This window comes from Pieris rapae, chromosome 22 (genome assembly GCF_905147795.1).
Source record: "Pieris rapae chromosome 22, ilPieRapa1.1, whole genome shotgun sequence".
Classification (NCBI taxonomy): Eukaryota; Metazoa; Arthropoda; class Insecta; order Lepidoptera; family Pieridae; genus Pieris; species Pieris rapae.
In genome coordinates, this window is record NC_059530.1 from 5,309,178 (window position 1) to 5,331,203 (window position 22,026).

At 33.4% G+C, this 22,026-nt stretch overlaps 1 protein-coding gene across 1 annotated transcript; it reads left to right on the forward strand.

The window, feature by feature from the left end:
* Nucleotides 1-15,813, forward strand: LOC110996554 (G1/S-specific cyclin-D2-like). Its single transcript, XM_022264291.2, has 4 exons — nt 1-503; nt 2,370-2,585; nt 6,177-6,333; nt 14,242-15,813. Exons 1-4 carry the CDS (start codon nt 204-206, stop codon nt 14,523-14,525), a joined length of 957 nt encoding a protein of 318 aa, XP_022119983.2. The 5' UTR covers nt 1-203; the 3' UTR covers nt 14,526-15,813.
* Nucleotides 15,814-22,026: the final 6,213 nt, after the last annotated feature.

A 22,026-nucleotide genomic window follows, 5' to 3' on the forward strand; every position in this document is an offset into this window, starting at 1 on the left:
GTTTTTATTTCGCGACCTAAGATATTTTACAAAAGGGTGCGTTTTCAACTAGAAAGCAAAGGCAGGGTGGGGTGCGATGCGCACGCGTTTACAACACACTCCACAGGGCTTCACATTCCGACAAACATTCGTGAGTTCGGTCTGAAGCGGGCTGGCCGTGTCGCTTGCGTCGCCCACTTCCCATACATTTCGCGATTAAATTTATGCCTATGAAATCATCGTTATTGTTAAAGAAACTGTTGGACATTGTGAAACAAAGTGTTTCGGTGTTCAAAATGGATTTGTCGTGTGGCGAAAATCTGGAGAACTCGGGAAACAGCAACGGTGAAAGGCCAGATGTCTGCATCGCAGGCACCGACCCAGCCCTCGACCGTAATCCACACTTGTTGACGAATCTCCTTGCACTGGAAAGGTTTCATGGATTGCACACAGATTATTTTCAACACGTCCAAATCGATATACAGCCGTTTATGCGGAAGGTTGTCACAGTATGGATGTTGGAGGTAAGGATTATGATTCATAGTAGGGTCTTCAATCATGTTAATTACTTCCCTTTGTGGAAGCTTGAAGCTGTCGCCTACTGTTTCCGTCAACAGCTGATTAAAGTGCGATCAACGACCTGTAATTTGTAAGGGCCTCCAAACTTTCTAAAGTTTTGTAGATGTCCACAAAACAATGTCAACAGATGATTCATTATTCTACCCTCATCTGTAAAGAATAAATAAAATTGCTTAATAAATATATTAGTCGTAACTATTACGGTCATAATTATTACTATATTTATAATATTTCTGAATTAAAATGAATGTCTAAATGTATAGAGGTATATAAACGATTTCTCTCATATATATTTACAAATTTAGTTTGTAATAATACAGCTAAACTAATTAATTATGAACAAAAAACAGTTATACTAAAGATATAGCCGAAGCTCGAATACACATATTTAAAAAGTTCAAACAATTACAAAATCAATTAATATAATATTAATTGATTTTGTAATAATATATTTTGTAACAATATATAATTGAATTGAATAATATAAAAATAAGATTGATTGATTGATTAATATTTGCTTTGTAGGCTTGTAGCTTTTCAACCAGTTTTATAATTATTCAAAATGGGATTAGCTTTGGCACTTATTACACAATTTTGAGTAATCATATTAACATTTAATTATGAATTTTTTCAGGTCAAAATCACATTATTTAACTAGTATGTTCTTTAGTTGTAGGTTAGTTTCGCAACAATAGTGTAAAACAGATAAATTATTGTTCTGAAAGACAATTGTCGATGAGCACGTGTTTGGTATCTAGTAGAGTATCTACGAGCCCTTTTATGTTCGAGCGGAAGCTTTTTTACCTCACTTTTTGTCACGTTCAAGTTCGATGAGCAAGGGAACTTTAAGCTCCTTTAAGGTTCTATTTCTTAATGTTCAAACCTTCATCTGCGTAGAATAAATATTGCCTGAAGAATGGAGCAGTCAATCGCGAACTTATTTCAGGTTACGAACTTATTATAAAAGATGGCTTTTAATGTCTTTGAATAGAACAGTAAAAGCGATGACATATTATGTTTGACAGTTCCTATATCTAATACGTTATCGCACACGTAACATTTTTGAAAGAACAAGATTCGTAATAAATTATGCTGAGTTCCAAGGACACATGAATGAATGTTTAGCACTCAATTTGATTAGCAAAGTTTACCAGAATCTTTATTTTAAATCCATGTAAAACGAATAGTATTAACAGAGAAACGATTATCTTTTATAATATATTAGCGGCCCGTCCCGGCTTTCGGATGGACATTTATTTTCATTTTTTTTAAATATCGTGGAACATTTTTTTAAAATTATCATCAATAGTTTTCGCAGCGCATGCGATGAATTAAATTGTAGTTTTAGTAGGGTGCCTTTTTTCTAGCAATTAAAATAGCCTGTAATAATCAGTTATATTGTAGCAGTAAAATGGTGAAAGAATTTTTAAAATTGGTCCAATACTGAGGAAATACAATAAAATCATACATATAAATCTTTCCTTTTTCTAATATTAATATAGATTTAATCTATCATATACAGTATTGTAATTTCGCTAAACATTCGCTTTTTTCAATACCCAGTTTCTGTATCTACATACCATCATCATCATTATCACGATTATATAAATAAAATTGGAAATAAGATGCAATTGTTGCATAGATTAACTATGCATAATAATATGATTTTTTATACCCTGTATTTGAGTTAAACTTGCAGCAATGTCTCGAGAATTCGAAATTAAAAGCATCTATACATTTATAACACGTGTGTAGTAAATTCGTAGACATTCTATAAAATTGCAGTTATTAATTCTAATATAACATTTAAGGTATGCGAGGAGCAACGTTGTGAAGAGCAGGTGTTCTCCCTGGCCGTCAGCTATCTGGACAGGTTCCTCGCACAGGTCGCAATCTCAAGGAAGCAGCTGCAATTGCTGGCTGTCACAGCATTGCTGGTTGCATCTAAATTCCGACAGTGCCACGCCCTATCCATCGACCTGCTATGCGCTTACACAGACAACTCAATTCTGCCACAAGAAGTTCGTGTGAGTAATGTATTGTTCGTAACTAATCCTTATTCATAAAAAAATCTTTTGTTTTACATGCCAACAATAATAATTATTTATTAATTCAAACAGACAATTATACTGTGCTCTTACATGCAGGTGGATCTGATAAAGAAATCTATTATCTGCGCGACTTTACGATTTCATTAATAATTTTTGTTTTTAATGTTAGGCTGTCTTTAGTCGTAGTCGATAATTGGGTAGACACGTTTTCCTCACGATATTTTCCTTTCACAAGCAATTTATTTAAAATAGCAACACAGAACTAAGATTGTAATGTATATTGACGTCATGTTTATGTGACATATGTTTATGTCATTGTTATCTATTATTGTGTCATTCATGCGATTTTTTAACATTCCTTTGGCGCACACACAGTACGAAACTCATAAAAAATCAGTAGTGCTCTACATACAACTTTTTAGTCTCGGTCTCAAAGTTCTGGATCGGTTTCATTGTCATTAGTTTTTCCAATAGGCAACAGCCTAATTTTTGGGTCAATATTCATTTGTCTAATGTAATCTCCACATGATGTTTTCCTTCCCCATACAAGTATTAAGAGACCTATCAATATTGGATTATCATTCTATTTTTAAAAGGGTTCATAGACAATAATTTTGGTATCATAACCCTCTTACGATAAGGATAAAGTAATATAGTTACAAGGTTACGTTTTAAAAACGATAACGTTCCCCTTACAACAGCTCCATAATTAATTGAGGAACTTGTCTGTTACTTTTAATTATTATAATGAGATCAGAATCACTTTCGTTATAAACTCTAATATGGTTCAATTGTTTTAACCTTACCTGGAAGGGAAATACTTTAGCGAACGTTTAATTTATTTATTTTAGAAAATATCATTTATATAAATTGCATTAAAATAAGTTTGGATTGATTTGGTTGGTTGATCCTTTCGTATACCATAGTCAAGTCAAGCCAAACCTTAGATGATTGTGTAAGGTTAGAATATATTATCAGGCAAAGATATCTCGTAACGGATTTTATCCTGGTTTGAATGCTGGGTAGTGGGTACAGTTTTGTTAAGATAGTAACATTTTCTGTTAACCCGTAACCATACTTAACTTGGTAGTGTTAAATTTAATTCCTTATGTATTTGTCTTCAAGTAATTATAGACGATCATACGATTTAAAGTTGAAATTACGATAAAGATACCAAGCCGTAAGGCACCTTATATCCTGCTCATAATGTTTTGTGTGTACTCGATTAGCTGACTCAAATGACACTGTTTACATCACCCCTTGGAGGACGCCTTTATATTGCCCGTTTCCTTAGAGTTTCCTGTAATTATTACTTCCGCGACTTTATTGTACGAGGACATTTCTTACATCTTTACTGTAGCGTGTGAAGGCACTTTACAATTAGGCGTTCCTTCCGACGGAAATGTAGGAAGTGTTACTTAGACCGCATTGTAATCCGCTTAGCAAAGTTCTTCTTTTCGTTTTCTTTTTCAAATTATGTTATTAAACGGTAAACATAGTTTATTTCAAGATTTTTATTCTATAAAATACCTTTAGTTGCGTACTTTATTCATATAAGTATTTAAGCGCTTTGCGGTTTTCCGATAAAACGCGGGAAATGGCAGGCGCCATTTTAGATTATTGAAAAATTGTTTTGCGCTCATATATTTGACAGATGGCACAGATTAGATAAAGCTGTAATAGTAAGCATAAATACAACACATTTGCTATGTAGGTATTGGTTTATTTTTTTTCTTTCAAAAAGGAATAAAGAAGTAGGTATGTACCTATGTGTAAAAATATAGAACATACTTAATACGATAAAAAAGATGTTATAAGTCTAATAGATGAAACAATTTTTCTATAGTTATCTGTGGTCACTGTGGTGTAACACAAATGATAATTTTGAATGTTGTGGCAGGTGTGATTCGAGCAATTAGTTCGATAGCTGTGAGTTTTTGACTTGTCACTCAATTCTCACGCTATTGGGACCCTCAAAAAAATGTATCTACCACAGTAAAGTAACCAGATTTTAACAGTGTTCGTATAGAAATTGATTAATGTTATTTTAATATAATATTGCTTAGGGTATTAAGGTTGAAATAGTAGTGTAAATATCACTGCCTGAAACTTCGTTCGCGTTTATGTGTGTACACACAATAAATGAATAAAATATATCGCTAAACTTACGTAGCCTCTACTGATTGACTTATTGATAATAGGTGGATCAACATAAAGCTAAAATCCATTTTTTTTATAATTTTTATAATTTTTCTACAACAATTGTTTGGTCACAATTGAATTTAGAGTAATATATTAAATTTCGTACCGTGAGAACAACTTCAAAGTAGTATATTATACCGTATGGCACCTCCGCCTACTCGTCCTTGCAATTAATTCGTTTGATGTCATAGATAAGTCGAATGTGCATGATAATGAGGACGTTTTGTGGTGTATTCCCATGTCTTCGCCCACCTTTTGAACAGTTGGTCCCAAATTATAATAAACATGTCGTGGGAACTTGATAAAAGAACATTGCACCTTTTGGAGATACGAAAGCAATAGAACCTTTGCGGCCTCAGATACTTTACTTTGGTTTTGTAGGATTTTTCTGTTCTTGAAAGCATAAATAGTAGATTCTAGATGAAAGAACTGAAAGAAAAGAAAAACGTAATCTATTATTATAGTAGTATTTAAGTGAAGAAAGAACACTGTAGCCTGGGTTAATTGCTAATACCCATTGGTTAGCTTAAATCTCAGGGTTGAAGTGAATCCTTTAAATTCTAGGTTGTTCGTCTAAACATCCTTTGCGGGTTTATTTTAAAAGGTTTCGCAGTGATTCTTGGTCAATTACCACCCCTGTATTGAAGAGCTTCCCTCGCGAACATCGCCCATCGGTGGTTCCCTGGTATCGCCCTTTTCTTTTACTTTTGTTGAATTCGCTACTTTTGCGGTTTCCGTCGTGTCCTTCATATGAATTCCCATTAAGAAAATTAGTGTTCTTTCATCGGTAATTCCTGCCAATGGCTTAAGAATTTTGTTTGATAACTACCCGAGTTCATTTTTCTGTATGTGTGCTTCGTAGTTAATTAAATATAATAAATTTACACAGTCAGCAAAATTTCTGCCGGAATTTTTTCTTTTAGATTATTTTAATACACACGAATGTCTTAGTGTTATATAAAAGTTATAGAATAAACGTCATAGTTTTTATTATTAATATGTATATACATTATTGGTTTTTAGTCAATTTGTCAAATCGTTACAATCAAATATACAGTTCTTACAATTTTCTTAATCTACAAAATAATAATAAAAATATTTAAAAATTTATTAAAAGAAAATTTAAACACATTTAATTTAAGTTTGGTCCCTGTGGCAGTGTACCTTTAAGGCTGGCAGAAAAATAAAGAAACAAACTATTATATATAAATATAATATATAATATTTTGTTTTGATATAATATAAGTATTTTCATCTAAATTAATTTACATGCATACAGCGGCCGAAGCGTGTTATCTAAGCGGTTAAAAAATTTATAAAAATTGTATGTATGGATAAATTAAATAAATTATTCGTTTGTTTCAGCAATGGGAATTAATGTTGGTGCAACGGCTCAACTGGCAGTTATCTATTGCAACAGCGTTTGATTTTGTTGACCCCATTTTGGCCAGGGTACCTTGGGGCCGAACGAATCCTTTGGTCCGAATTCACGCCATAACCCTAAGCTCCGTGTGCTATACAGGTAAGAACAATTTAGTCTTTGTATTTGGTGATGCGGGTTAATGGCCTTGAATGTTGATAGGGAAATATAATCTATGCAAATTGAACGAAGAATTTGTTATCTGTGAATTTCATGTAATTGTCAAAAAACCCCGCGGAATGAAATGTTTATTTTAGTCGAAAACTATCGCTCCGTCCAGCATAGCTTTGTTTAATTTCAATCAAGATTTATATAATAACTTACAAAAACCTCCACCGTTTCTAAACATCGATTTTATTTTGTAAAATTGGAAAAAAATATTATTCTATTAATTATTATTTATTTGATAACGTAATAATATATTTTAATAATGTAATATAACAATATTTGACTATGAATGTGACTGTTACGTCATACATACATAAAATTAAATAACATATTACATACTAAATCTCTACCTTTTAAGCCAAATTTGCACGCCATTATGTCTGACAGAATATGCGCAGTTTACATACCTATCACAATCGTATTTTTGTACCATATTCAATGTACGGTTTATGTCAATGTATGCTTCCTGGGTCATCGGGTTAGGATTTTATTTTTACTCTATATTTAGCACTCACACAACAATAGAATATAAGCGAAATAATTAAATGTTAATTGCTATGTAACGAATGTGTGTGAAATAGTTGAAGAAAGTGTCTGGCTATACTCTCGGGGCGTAACTCCCATGATTTAGTTCATTGCTATGAAACGAATGATTGCAAACTAACAGTTGAAGAGTGCTTGTATCTGGCTATACTCTCGGGGTGTAACTCAACGATTTACTCTTAGGGTCCTTCAAGAAAAGAGCGTACCAATTCTTAAAAGGCCGGCAACGCACTCGCGAGCCCTCTGGCATTGAGAGTGTCCATGGGCGGCGGTATCACTTAACATCAGGTGAGCCTCCTGCCCGTTTGCCCCCTGTTCTATAAAAAAAAAATTAAATCGCCACGCTTATGAAACTAAGAAAGCCTCAGTGAGCAAAATATACAGCATTGGCTCGTTGAGTCAAAAAACATCAAAAATCAACCAAAACTATTTGTATAGTTATAGTTATACTATTTTTTGTAGCTAAAGGTGTTCAATTTTTTACCAATTATTAAGGGATGTGCCTCCCTTTGTTAATGTGATTATGGTGCAGTGGTCATGTATGTATGTACGGAGGGCGAGAGTGCCAGAGGGTGTATTGGAACGCACATGCCAATGCTGTGATATCGCACACCTTGCCGGCACCCCTCTCGGCCGACCCTTTTATTGTACACATGAAAAAAACTTGCAATAATTCTATTCTAAATTTGGACCGCACGCTTCGGGGACAGTTTATAAATCTGTAGCGTATTTTTTTATTTATTTCGCAATATATTTTATCTGGTATATACCTTGTATGTATCGGCATAATTCGAAATGTAGAATTTACTCACTCGCGCTTGTGTTTTGAATAAAATGCCAAAAATTAATTATTATGAAACTTCACAAATTTGTTATCATATTATGTTTCTTAGTATACTTTCGTGTTTTAACAGTATTGAACAAGTCATAATTAGTGTAATTAATAAGTTGTTTGTAAAACACACGCGCAATAAAATGAAAAATAAAACAAAAATCCTAATTAAAATAAAAAAGATAAAAAATAACAACAATAATAATACTTAATAATAATAATAAATAATTGAAAGTAATTTTAACGTAATTAACAAGTTATTAGCTCTTCTCTATAGACTACAATAATAATTAATAATGAAAAAGCGATAATTATGAGCGTGCTTTATAAAAAGTTTACTCTTAAAATTGAATTTAACATCAGTTCATTTGATCCCCAGTGATACTGGGGTGTTGTTATCTGATTTATTGACCATAGACCATATGCCCAATTGAAATGAAACGACCGGTCTTTATGAATGTATAGTTATGTGTATCAACTTAAAAAAGCTCATAAGGTGACCTTAAATTAACACGATAATCCAAAAATAATTTAAAAAAAGCCGGCTTAAAAGGCCGGCAACGCACTCGAGAACCCTCTGGCATTGAGTGTCCATGGGCGGCGGTATCACTTAATATCAGTTGAGCCTCCTGTCCGTTGTTCTATAAAAATAAAAAAAATTAGTGTAAAAGCTTTTTCAATAACGAGCTTTCGTAGCTAGAAATCGACACGAACCAATATTAACAAAACAAAAAACATTTATTCATATAGGTAACATAATGTACACTTATGAACGTCAAAAAAAATACATTAAATGATTCTAATTTTACACTTACTGCCAGTTCTCAAATCAAGGGCGTAGAACGGAAGAGAAGAACTGGCAATAAACTCTCCGCCACTCTTTTTAATCGCTAAGTTTATTAAAAGCCTCTATTTATCGAATGTCAAGAATCGATCATTATTGAGTAAATTTTAAAGAATTGCTCTTTACATAGAAGGAGTACTATCTGTCGTTAGATGTGCCCCTATCATCCGGGGCCTTAAGATAAAACGTAATTTATTGCTCTAAGTTCTGTAGCTTAAATTTAATGTCCAATTGTAATTAAATCTTAAGTGGTATTTGTTATAAAGGGTGAAACAATAAGTGTAATTATTAATTTATTTTTCTTTTGTCGTACCTGCATGAAATATGTTTTCAATGGCTGCATTTTTATATCGGTCACCGGAAGTTTAAGTAATAATTACCGGTACCGAAAGGTGTTAGCAGGTCAAAAACATTTCTTAACCCTTAACCCTTGAGAAATACGATATTTTAAATGGCTATTTTGGATATCGTATCTGCGAATTAAGTTTTATAAATCCGCTCTTTGTTAATTATTACTTTCGTTGTTTTTTTATATATTATAATATAATAAAGCCTTTTATATTTCCATATCCTTAAGTTCTATTTCAAATGTTCTTGCGTTCTCTACTTATAGTTAAATGTTAATAGTAATATGTTAGTTACTTATTGATATGGACCCCTAATTAAAGGTTCCTCCAACCCTTTCCATGTGTCTCCACCTTGCCAATAGTCTGCCCGTCCTTTCCTGCTATTTCTATCTAAAACCCTTTTCTGCTATCAGATTTCTGTGTCTGTTTCATGATCAATATAATACGCAAGTAGGTGATCCGCCGTCTTTGCCTGAAACACGCCGTCTTATTTTTGCGTCTAAGGTAAGCCGGTTTCCTCGCGAGGTTTTCCTCCTCCGTTGGAGCGAATCTTACGTGTATGCGCACATAGCTAGTGAAAACACTAAGCCGACATTGTTTCCTTCGTAAGATAACCATCGTCATTGTGGATTACATATTCATTGCATTTTGTACGACTGAATAGGAATAGTTTTAATATAAAGTGGCCATCATGTCAGTACTAACGAGAGATTCAATATCCAATTTCTTTCGGAGCTTATTGAGGCAAATAATTCAAGTAACCATGTCACGGTCGCGGTGACTTATGAGTAGCAGGGGAGCTCGCCAGCTGAGCAACGACAATACACGAAGACGTCCTACGGCCATTGTTATTCTTAAGTCGGCAAAGGGCTCCCGACTAAACGTCTACACCTGGCAAAGGGTGTCTCGAATCTCGTTGACGATTTAAAAATGTATGTCCCAGAACAACTCTAGTTGTGCATTTAAAATCGTAACAAATTGTAAGAAATATAGGCTAGCGATCTGTGTTTCACAAGGCGCGTCACTCGGACCACAAATGTTGCTCGATTGTGAATTTCGTAATCGTAATAAAATATTGCCATTAAGATCAAATAATTGATGACGTTAAACGCAGAAGACTGACCTTTTTGCCTAAAATCATGATGGATATATACAGAAATCTATGGCTAAGTAGTAGGAGCAATTTATCTTTGTGTAACGTCACTGCGTTTAGCCGATTTCAGGGACGCCATATACCCGACCTGTGAATATCTGATCCTCGAAGAAAAGAGCGTACCAATTCTTAAAAGTCCGACAACGCACTCGGGAGCCTTCTGGCATTAAGTGTCCGTGTATCATTAAACATCAGATGAGGTCCTGTTATGTAATAAAAGGAATTTCACCTGCCTTATTAGAGGAATCATTCGGTCATATCCTCTCGACCTATCAGATTATACGTTATAATAATAGAAACCAATGACATTTAAGACTATGCCCTTTATGTCTAAGGCAAAAACTAATATTCCTATAACCCATTCAATGACGCACTGGTGCATTTCAGTTGCGCCTAATAAGGACATGTATACTTTAACAGAACCATAGTCTAAGAGAGCTTAGTTTAAAATGATGATTGTATAGAGAATTGAGATCGTGTTGTTATATAAATAACTGTCGTAAGATTCTGATGATCATTTATTTTTTATCATTAAGGAAACACATAGAAAGACACAGAATAATAATAATAATCAAAAAAGAAAAGTAACAAAAATTACGTAAAGAAAGAAAGAGAAATGGGGTACCTAAATTTTAAGTGTGTAATGTGTGTGTTGTGGTTGTAACTGGCCCTGGCTCAGAGTTATGCTGTGAAGCTGACGTGTTCCACAGCGCTGGGGGTTAAGTCAAGATGCCTTAACAGTAGAGTCGAAAACTTAATTTGTATGAAATTTTGTTGACACAAACTGTCATTTAACATACACATAAAGGCATCTTGACTAAACCCTTAGGTCATTCTGGCCAGAGATCCTAAATGTTATACTATTAACCGATATTTAACTTAAGATAATGCTTCCAAATAATTCGTATACATCCGTTTATCGCAGCGCCCATTCCTTTTTAACTAGACATGTCGCTTGATCCCCTTCACATAGTAAACACCTTCTAAACACCTCTTAACTTTAAGAGCGGTACTTATTTAAGTGTAATATTACGTAGGTTAAGCTGGGTGTTGAGTTATAACGAATAAAATATAGTGAATACTTATTTTCGTTAAGCTTACCAGTATGCTCTTTGCGAAGGATTGACTTGGATAAAAGCTATAAAGTATTGCATAATAAATCGCGAATCCTATATGAAGTATTTACTTGAAGTGATTACATATCAAACATTGCGTATGCCCCTGCAAAAAGACACAAAAGTCATTAAAACTAGTTCCACACAATTAGATAATGACATTAGCTATTTGCAACCCCTGGGGTGAGACAGGTTTTGAAAACGGAACTTAACGGTTCTCAAAGTCTGTTGGTTTAAGACGGGGGTGTCTTAGAACTTTAGAAGTGTGGTCTTTGGGCCACATGTGGAGACCAACTGTCGGCCAACCTGTCGCGCAACGGAACGCCGCGGTCCGCTGACCGATCGTACCTGATACGATCAATGTTTCGTGTATGTTTGATTTATTCATTAAGCTGTCGCTAACGGTGATCACGTAGCATGCACGCTTTAAAATACGTGAAAAATATGACAAATTCTACACACATACACATGAATTAGGTCGGCGAAAGTTTACTAAAAAACCTTATAGTTTATTACAGGATCTGTAATGATTTCTTCAATTGCCACAGATAAGGACGGGAAGCAAAAAGGTTTGCATGTTAGAATCTATATTTGTGAATATTGTCGTTTACAATATTAAAGCGACACTTCGTAATTTTTATTTTATCAAAAAATGTGTTTCGATACTCATTCGTAGTTATACCTACTTTCTTCATCTTCCAGCTACTTTATTTTGTATAACCCCTTGATGAGGCAGAGGGCGTCCTTAGTGATTCTCCGTCGCGTTCGGTCTTGAGCCTCGTATTTCAAGTCTTTCCGACTATCTTTGCCACATCCGCAACTGTACGACGCCAGGTTTTCCTGAGACGGCCACGCTCCCGATACCTTGCATCGTCAATTCATCGGCATATTCCCCAACAGGCGTTTGATGGTTTCATTCGAATTACAGCTATAGATTTTCTGTCTAAATGCGCATTTAACACTCGTTTTGCGAAGGGCATTGTGAGAAAACCTTCATGCCTCAGAAACGAAAATCGACGGCATATTCCAGGCACAGAAGGCTTGTTTTAGAAAAAAAAATCACGAACCAGATATAGAAATCTAAGAATACAGCAACCAGATAGAGAACTAAAAGTTTATAGCTACTGCTTAATGTGATAATGGCCGCTAAAGAATTATAGTAATAAATATTTGCCCGGTTCCAGGGATACGATATGTTTTATATTTAATCATTTTACGATGAAGGAAATTGTAAGAAAACCTTCCTGCCTCAGAAACGAAAATCGACGGCATATTCCAGGCTCAGAAGGCTTGTTTTAGAAAAAGAAAATCACGAACCAGATACAGAAATCTAATATCCAGAATTAAAAGTTTATAGCCACTGCTTAATGTGATAATGGCCTCCAAAGAATTAAAGTAAATATTTTCTCGGTTCCAAATGTTTTATATTAACTAATTTATGTGTCTGAACTTTCATAAAAGGAACACAAATCGTTACGAGCAGTTCTCGAAATCAGTAAAACTGTTAATGACCTAGGTTACGTTGACATTTAGTAGACGGCGTGTTTTCATGTTTTTCTTTATCGTAAGGGTGTAGGTGGGCAGTGACCCTACGCTACTTAAGGTAGCGGAAGGGTCTTGCCAGGTGTCGCTACATCTGTCGTCTTACCCTACACCCAGTTATACTTAAATTGCCTCAAGTTATGCTCCATCGCCCCGTAAACTAAGTTCACTGACTGTTAAGAATTACATACAAACTGGACCAATGCGACTTCAAATATAACCTCAAAATAACATTGCACAGAATATATTATATTTGTGTGAAAGTATTAATAGGCAGACTATGCACTTGCGAGCCTTCAAGCAATGGCTGACGAATATTAAGATAATAAATATCAGTTATATTCCCCGTTTGTATTATTATTACTAGTACTACTAACAACTACAATTAAATTTTAAACATATTAATCGCTATATTCATTACTTGCGGAATTTCTTACATGAATTTTTACTATATAAATTCATCAATAATGCAATTCGGCGGCATGTTTTTTTGCCCTAGCGAAATCGCAGCTGTGAACTTGACTGGTAAGATGTAAATTACTATTATACTCCGTTCATTGTAAGCAATTCAAAGATGCAGACGGGGATTGCACAAGCAGCTGTTCACATTTCCTTATTCTTAGATAACAATAGTATTGTGCGAAATGTAACGTGATTTAGGGACATTTGTGATTTTGACGGGATTTTTTAAATTTGCGTAAAATCGTATAGTAAAACTGTCTTGTAATTTATACAAATGGAATGACCACTCGCATTCCGTCTGTTAGAATTAGACCTATTGTGTGGATATACAAAGCCAGCATAGCCTGGATTCTAGATTTAGCCATATTTCTTTAAGTCTAGAATCTAATCCTGTGTATCTACCACCAACTTAAATATTTAATTAGCGCCTATTTAGTATTGTCTTTTATTAACATAACTTTTACACATTTAAAGAAAACACTTTTTTACGGATTATAGTTATGTATTATTGTATTTAAACTTACAATTATTTAGACATATTACTTTGTTTTTTTGCAAGAAATATAAAAGATTTTTTATTTATTGTAGCTTTATGCTGGTTTTATTGTAGCTTTATTGCAATTAAAATCGTGGAATGTATTAAATATCAAAGTAATATTGTCTTGACCGCTGTATAGTAAACAAACGAGAGGCAAGGCCACTGAGATGCAAGGTGTATATGCCACCTGTCCACGGCAGGTAATTGTCTCAACAGATGCGCTTACCTGCGATCTGCGCCCGCGCACCTACGCGTATTCTTTTAATGTTAAATTATAAATCTCATGAGCACCTATCGCTCGAAGTAATTTAGTATAATATATTTAAATAACTAAAAATGCACAACTTTTATTTTTATTTAGCCTTATTAACCTGTTTCAAGTCTTTGATGCAGCAAAGATATGCAATGAATTCCTTAGTAGCTTGAAATTAAATTAATAACAAAAACTTTTTTCCTTTGTCCACAGAAACGGAACTACTTTTAGTGCCACCGTCCCTAATAGCAGTTGCCTGCATAACGGCAGCAGCTCGCGGTCTACGTGTGCATATGTCTGTAAACGACCTATGCTATCTCACAAGATCACCACCCGTGTCTACGGAACTCGTAGCTCGTCATGTGGAAACAGTCCTCGCCAGAGAAACTCAGGCGCAAGAACCCCGCACCAGATACGCACAACCAACGAAACAGGCGACGACAGATCAAACACAACTACCCAATACACCGACAGATGTTCAGGACGTTCGTTTTTAATATTAGGCCCTAATCCTCGAAGCATTTGAATTAGCGTCGACTCTTGAATTGATGTCAATTCGTTAGTATAAGTTTCGATACATTCCAAATGATACATAATTATTTGGATAGCGCAGTTCAAATGCTAAACACGTGATCTAATATTTTGTATAATATTATGGATCTCAATAATTTCAATATAAATGGTGTATTGAAATCACATTTTGTACGTAGGCTTACCCATATACAATAGCAATTCGAATTTAGAAAAAAAAATCATTGTTATTTTTTTTCCCGCGCACCTGGGTCCACAGAGTAGAAAAAACGTCCGCAGTAAAAACTTTTTTTTCAATAACGGGCCCGAAACGTCCATTGATCTCAAATTGTGTAAATTATACTATTTATTAATTAAACTTAAGATTAGTGTACGAAACAATATTCAATATATTAAATTATGATCTCCGAATAATCCAAAAATATACAGACTCGTCATGCATTTTTAGCTAAATATTCTAGCGTAAGCTTTTTAGCCGATACCAGAGGTTGTGTTATTTCACAATTTTTGTCATTTAGTTAAATAAGATCTCAGCAACAATATTGCTACCAAAACATGTTTAGTTTGTAGGCACTGACTTCGGTTAAAATTGTTATACTATTTATTAGGTCGATGTTAAGTTTTAGTAAATTCTAGTCAATGTTTCTCACATTCCTGTTAATCGACCAAACCTATATGTAGATAAATGTTAGATTTAACACTTAGATTTATAGTGTAATCGTTAAGTCACACAAATATTTTTAATTTAAAAATATGGGAGAATTTCTCACAGATAATAAACATACATTTTTATATGGTCGTTGGGTTTATCTATGCGTCTATAACTCCCACAGTATATAAGATTTTTAATAAGTCGATTGTCAGAATTACGTAATTGTAATGTTATTAAAATTATAATACTCGGAAAGAATAATGCTTTGTAAATGAGTTTTATTCTTGTAAAATTAACTTATGTCTTTATATTGTTATTAATACAGAGTGGTCACCGTTTAGTGTTTTTTTTGTTTGTACCACAGATAATATTTGAGCAGAGACTCATTTATTATTTAATTATATGGTTTTACCACATCAAATGTAAAATCCTTTTTACTGTATATACACCTGAAGAAAATTTATTTCTTGAATTATGTGTACAAATATTTAAGCGAGTCTCTGTGCAAGTATAAAAATAAAAAAGTGTAAAGAATTGCAGAAAGTTTGTTAATACTTTAAGTGTGATCGTCAAGCTATTTATAAGAAATAAATAAATTATAATAAAATATAAAAGACTTTTTTTTATCCTGATGGCCTGAATGAACTGACAATTTTTTGTACCCAATCAGAATTATTAGTAATCAATTCTGGCAAAGCAAATAAAAGTTGGTTTACTACAGTGTGTAAATGTATCAACAAATGCTTACTACAGAAGTTGTCAAATTTGATAATTATTTTTAATTCAAAATGACTCAAAGTAATTTAATAATTATAACAAAATCTAATATTCTTACTCCGCCCAGGTCAATGAATCGAAGTATATTGTAGAAAGCTTCTGACTATTCATCAACCTGCAGCAAGTAATGCATTGCGTCATAGTCATTACGTCTTAAACTTTAAGAAAAAAGTTCAAGGTGAAGAAGATATTGAAACTTTTAACTTTGGTGTCACGCTTCACAGGTTGGATAGTTAAAATAACTAGAAGCTGAGACTGGAAATTAAGGAATATATAGATAATAGTTGTTTCGTAATAAATATGTACGTAATAATCGTCGTCGATGTGAACTTTGTATCGCCTATATGTATTTCTGCCAAAACTTATACAATTTACTAAAACTGGCGTTAGAGATCTGACCGCCTACTACTAGCTTTTCAAATATAAATATATACATACAAATTTGTGAACATCTATAAATATATGACAGCCAAGTGACAATTTCTTATTAATAACAAGAATTAGAAATCAAATATTTGTATTCAAACAAACAAAATATATTTTTTCATCTAGGTAAACAAGTACACTTATGAACGTCAAAAAAATTAAATTAATTGTAAATTTACATTTACTACCAGTTTAATTTCATTTAGGTAATGACCAGCTAGGATCAATTTTTATTGAAAAATTGTCGTTTTTAGTATTTTACTTAACTTTTATTTCACGTTCCAACATTCCCTGAACCATTATGGGTTATAAAGGAAAAAAAAGCTGTCTACCTATGTTGGCAAAAGCTCCTAGCATCTACTGTTATTTTTGGTAAGCGACCTCTGTAGTTCAATTTTCGAAACAACTTAAAATTTTCAGAAATCGTGGTACAAATAGGACCAATTTTCTGGATACTTTTAGGCACATGCGAAAGATGGCGCTGCTACGGAAAGCCATAAGTAATATAAACCTTCACGTTATATTTCATTATTTTTCCGTTAAACAAAGCCCTTTTCGTAATTTGAATTTGATTCTAATAATTAATCGTATAATTAATAAATGTATATATTTATATAGTTAATAAATTTATGCTAATAGAAATGTATTACATACATAATAATTATCTTATTATCATATGCAATGTAAGCATTCATTTTGAATTCTAAAACATAAAACTGGTAATAAAAATCCAAATGAATGCCAATTTTCCTTAATTACTTAAAAAACCAAACAACTATGTTACACTTCCAGCATGATATAACTGGCAATACAAGAAATAAAATTATTATTAGGAACAATGTTATAGCAATGGTTCGCGCCACATTTAAAAATAGATTCGTAATAAAATTAAAGATGGCGCTAAACTACTAATATGCTGCAAAATATGCACTACTAATCTGCATATTTGGGCAGCGTTTGAGATTTTGTAATAATAATAGTAGAGATAAATGATCATTTTTATGGCTTTTATAATTTATAGTGGTGATGGTCTCAGGTGGTGAGGTTCACCACAACAACAGGCTTGAAGAAGTCTCATTTCATTTATCGTGATTCCCTTCGAATATTTAAATCTGATTTATTATAAAACAAAATCTTAAATACTACTTACATCTATTCACATATATTAAACTACTCTATTGAGCTGTTGTATCGCGAATTTTTGTTTATAAAATTGGAGCAACCATGTGAGCCAGGTGAGTCAATGATCAATTGAAAGGGTAATTGCAGTTTGTAGTATAGTTTTGTAGTATACTTAACTAGCTTAGAAAAACGCGATTTGTTCTAGGTTATTGCTAAACAAATTCTGTCAGACATTGATTTTACTGTTAAGTATATTTTATGTTATACTCTGTATGTTTGTATTTTATATAAATATTATTTACGTACCTTAATTAGCCCTATAAAGATTGTATATATATATATTTAGATTATTTCTAATATTATAGTAGTTTTAAAAATGGAATTCGGCGGTAGTGGGAATATTAAGGATTATTCATATATTTTTTTACTTAGACAAAGCGATTATACGTAAATATCATAAAATTTCGACACGAGAATTTTAATTAGCTTAATTCAAAATTATCGAAAGCTATGATACGCTTGGAGTAAATAGGAGGGGTTTCGGTACATCGAAAAAGCTTGGGGCGTCGGAGACAAACATACCGTCTCCAGGGAGTGAGGAGTCGCTCATTACTTGTTCAAACATGCCGTCGGCGGCCACTTTGAGATCCTTTGCCTTGGTCCGTACCCTTAGATAAGACTTCAACCATTGAAAATCGTTTCTGTAAATAGTTCGTTTATACAGTGCGGTTGAGTTTTACCTATGTACAATTAATTAGGATGCTTTATCGATTTTCGCTGGTTGTCTTGTAGCGATAATGTTTTCTACAGATTTTAATAATTGAAATCATTGATATTAACGCAATTGGGTAGAAAATTCAGCAAAGAAAAATCAAAAAAGTTGCTAATGGAGTTTCTAAGTGCGCATTTAATATTAGCTCGAACCGTGAAGGAAAATATCGCTGCTTGCCTAAGACTAGAAGCTGGTCACCTGCCTATTAGATTGACAAATGATCATGAGACAGACACTGAAGTCTGAGGCCGAGAACTAAAAAGTAAACCTTGTGGCGCTACTGATTTTTTACCGCGCACTATGTGGAACCAGCAGTCTACTATTTCCGAAACAATTCGACCAAGGATTATTCAAAGAAGGAGCGTACCTATTCTTAAAAGGCCGACAATGCCCTCTATGTAGAGTGTCCATGGGCGGCACTTAACATCAGGTGAGCTTCCTGCCCGTTTGCCTCTATTAAAAAAAAACTGCCAAAGCATTTGTATTACGCGCTAAACTTTTCTGTTTAATTAATAATTAATCTTCGTACCACCATTTTTGTTTAACAAAAAATCGTAAGGACTGGAGGCAGATCACCTACTTGCCTATTAGATTGACAACATATAGTGAAACAGATACAGATATCTCAAATTCAAAAAATATTTATTCATGTAGATAACATACACTTATGAACGTCAAAAAAGGAATATACATTGAATGCTTCTAATTATCTCGAAATAAAGTTCCCACGAAGCACGAAATATATTGCGATGGTGAAAATATATTTTAGGTGGCCAAGAGGCATCTATCCCTAATGTGCAGAATAAGTGTACACGAAAGACAAACTTAACTTGTAGACTTACAGAGTACTTGGAGCAAGAGTGGTGCTGATACGAACAGTTTTATTGAAATAACTGGGGATGACAAAGTTTTGCTGTTTGACGATTTATATAAAAGTAAGTAGTTTTTATTGCTCTACAACTACACATCAAAATATTGTCCACCCTTCATCAATTTGGCTTAGTTGGCAGCAGATTAAGTACCTAAGAAATAGCTAGTTCTGGACCGCGCAGACATACACATACCTACAACGACAAATATTTAAGCATCGACTGGTTTTTTTTTTATAGGACAGGCGGAAAACGGGCAGGAGGCTCTGTTAAGTGATACCGCCGCCCATGAACACTCTCGATGCTAGAAGGCTCGCGAGTGCGTTGCCGGCCTTTTAAGAATTTGTTTAAGGTTTCACGGTATTTACTTTGGTAATAAGTAGTAAGAATTTCCATAGCGCTCAGTCCCCTGCACCATGAGCATATAAACACGCTTTTACACACACCATCACGAACACAGCCGAATAAGGTTAATAACTTAGTTAAATGTATTTAATAATTTTATTATTTTTTGTAAATGTTTCACATCTTTGGGTATGTAATTGTTTTTAGTTTTATGTCTAAAAACAATTATATAGCTATAGCTATCTGTCTGTCTAAATAAATAATATAAATATCATTTATGTTAGCTGTAGGACTACGAAATAAAAAAATAACTAATACACATTAATTTTCAGTCAATTTTTATAACGCCGTATAAACCCAGTATCGGCTATCTATAAAAATCACTTAGAAAATCAAAAGTTTAATGAATCTAACTGTTTAAAACAGGTGTAGGCAAAGTGATGGGGACGAAAAGCGCGGGACGGGGGTAGACATGCACCTGAGCCAGTGATTGATGAGTTCATCCATTGCCATGATTGCTCCCAATATCTCCCCAAACGTCAAAAGAATTTAACTTATCAAACATAGGCTAGGCTTTTATCGAGTCTTGAACGTGAGATCTAGCCCTCAAATTCGGAGCATTTGTGAGCTCTGCGTTGCGGTTCGAACCGATTTTCTATATACATAGTATATAGACTTTCAAATGCAAAACTTTTGTTATAATGTAATGTGGTACTATCTATTTTGTAGAGATTGATATCTATACTAATACATACACCAGTTACTTGCACCAGTTTTTTAAATAATTAAAAAGCTATTTGATATGTTTTAAGCATAGACATGTATATTTTAATATTATTTGTACGGTTTTATTTACTTTATTTGGTTTATATTGATTATCAAATAGTGTAAAGAGCGAAGAGATTGATTTCTATCCGTCGCCAAAAATGGATTGACTTCGTAAGGTTAGGTTATTGGGATGCAGATAGGAGACCGATCTACTGTCACGGTCTGATCTCAAATTTCTTTCAGTCTAAGATTGGGGATTTATTATTGGCTTCGGGCATTCTGGTTTATATTATATTTGGTTCGGGCCTCATTTAAATAGCGTTCGATTTAATTTTCATAAGATCAGTAGTCACTTGGCCGTTAATTAAAAACAGTATGGGGACACTGCAACCCAGCATGTGGCTGGAGGGCGTAAATTGAATTACGAAAGACGCACGCACTAAAACCACCGCATTATCAGATTATCAGATTACATCTCGCTGAAGATCACAGCGAAGTGCATTAATTACGGTTTAATCTTTGTTTATGTTTTGATGATTTATTTAACCTGGTAACATCGTGAATTTAACAAGTTCTTATACTTTTTCTGCTCCATGGTTTTACCATTCGAATTCTCGATACCATAAACATTTTTACCAATTATCAGTGATATTTTCCACCTTACAAAAAAGATGAGGAAGTAGCAGAAGAGGCGGGAAGACTCTGATTTTGTTTAAGTAATTTGAAATATTTTGTTGTTATTAAATTTCAGTTTTCTTTTGATTTTTTAAATGTAAATTTATCTATAAATGTTCTTCCTGTTTATTGTTTCATATATAGTTTTGGCTTTATGTATTTTCATAGTGTCTTGTTTTATAATATGTATATACCTAAGCTGTAAGATTACTATTAATTAAATGAATAAATTTCCTTTTTTTATTTAGTTTTCATCATATACTGGAAAACTGACGGTTTTGCCCAGCTGTGCTTGTATAGTTTTACGTATAAAACTTTTTATTTAATCTCGCACTTCCTAACACATTCACAAATCACGAAATTTATGAAATTAAATGCTAATTGTATCACATAAGAGTTCCATCAATATCTGTTAGGAGCCGCGACTTATCTCTTGTCGCCAATAAAATATGTTTCGTTTTTTATTATTACTTTTAGTTACGATGCTATTATATGAAATAGGAGAACGAAGTATATACAACTAGTTTTATTAGTAGTTTACCTAGTAGTACCTAGATACTAATAGCTAAACTACTCATTAAACTTTTGTACCCTAGTAGACAATTTACTGCAGATAGATGCTGTTGGTTCTATTTGTATGATTATTAATTATTTCAAGATACCATATGAACAAAAAATTAAAACAGTAATTCCCAGTTCATTTGTAAGGCAAACAAGGGCAGTTAAGAACTGTTAAAAATTCAGAATATTTTGTGTGTATCAGAATATTATGTTCATATATTATGTACGTAGAGCAGTGTTGGCCTCGTGGCTTTAGCCTGTTACTCTAATCCGTGTGGTCGTAGGTTTAACCCCAGCAGTACTCCAATAGTTTTTCTTTATATGTACGCATTTAACAGTGAACAGGTACTGAAGGCTGATCACCTACTTTTTAATTAATAAATAGTCATGAAACAGATACAGTAATCTGAGGCCTAGTCTAAAAAAGCACCATTGTTTTTTTTTATTTTAAATTATGTACATATATATATGAAAATAAAATATCGATACCTATATACATG

Bases quoted from the DNA above. Each gene is read 5' to 3' on its own strand.
- LOC110996554 (XM_022264291.2), top strand. From the start codon at position 204: ATGCCTATGAAATCATCGTTATTGTTAAAGAAACTGTTGGACATTGTG. The intron at 2,586-6,176 runs GTGAGTAATGTA...CGTTTGTTTCAG, and splicing joins TTCTGCCACAAGAAGTTCGT to CAATGGGAATTAATGTTGGT. The intron at 6,334-14,241 runs GTAAGAACAATT...CTTTGTCCACAG, and splicing joins AAGCTCCGTGTGCTATACAG to AAACGGAACTACTTTTAGTG.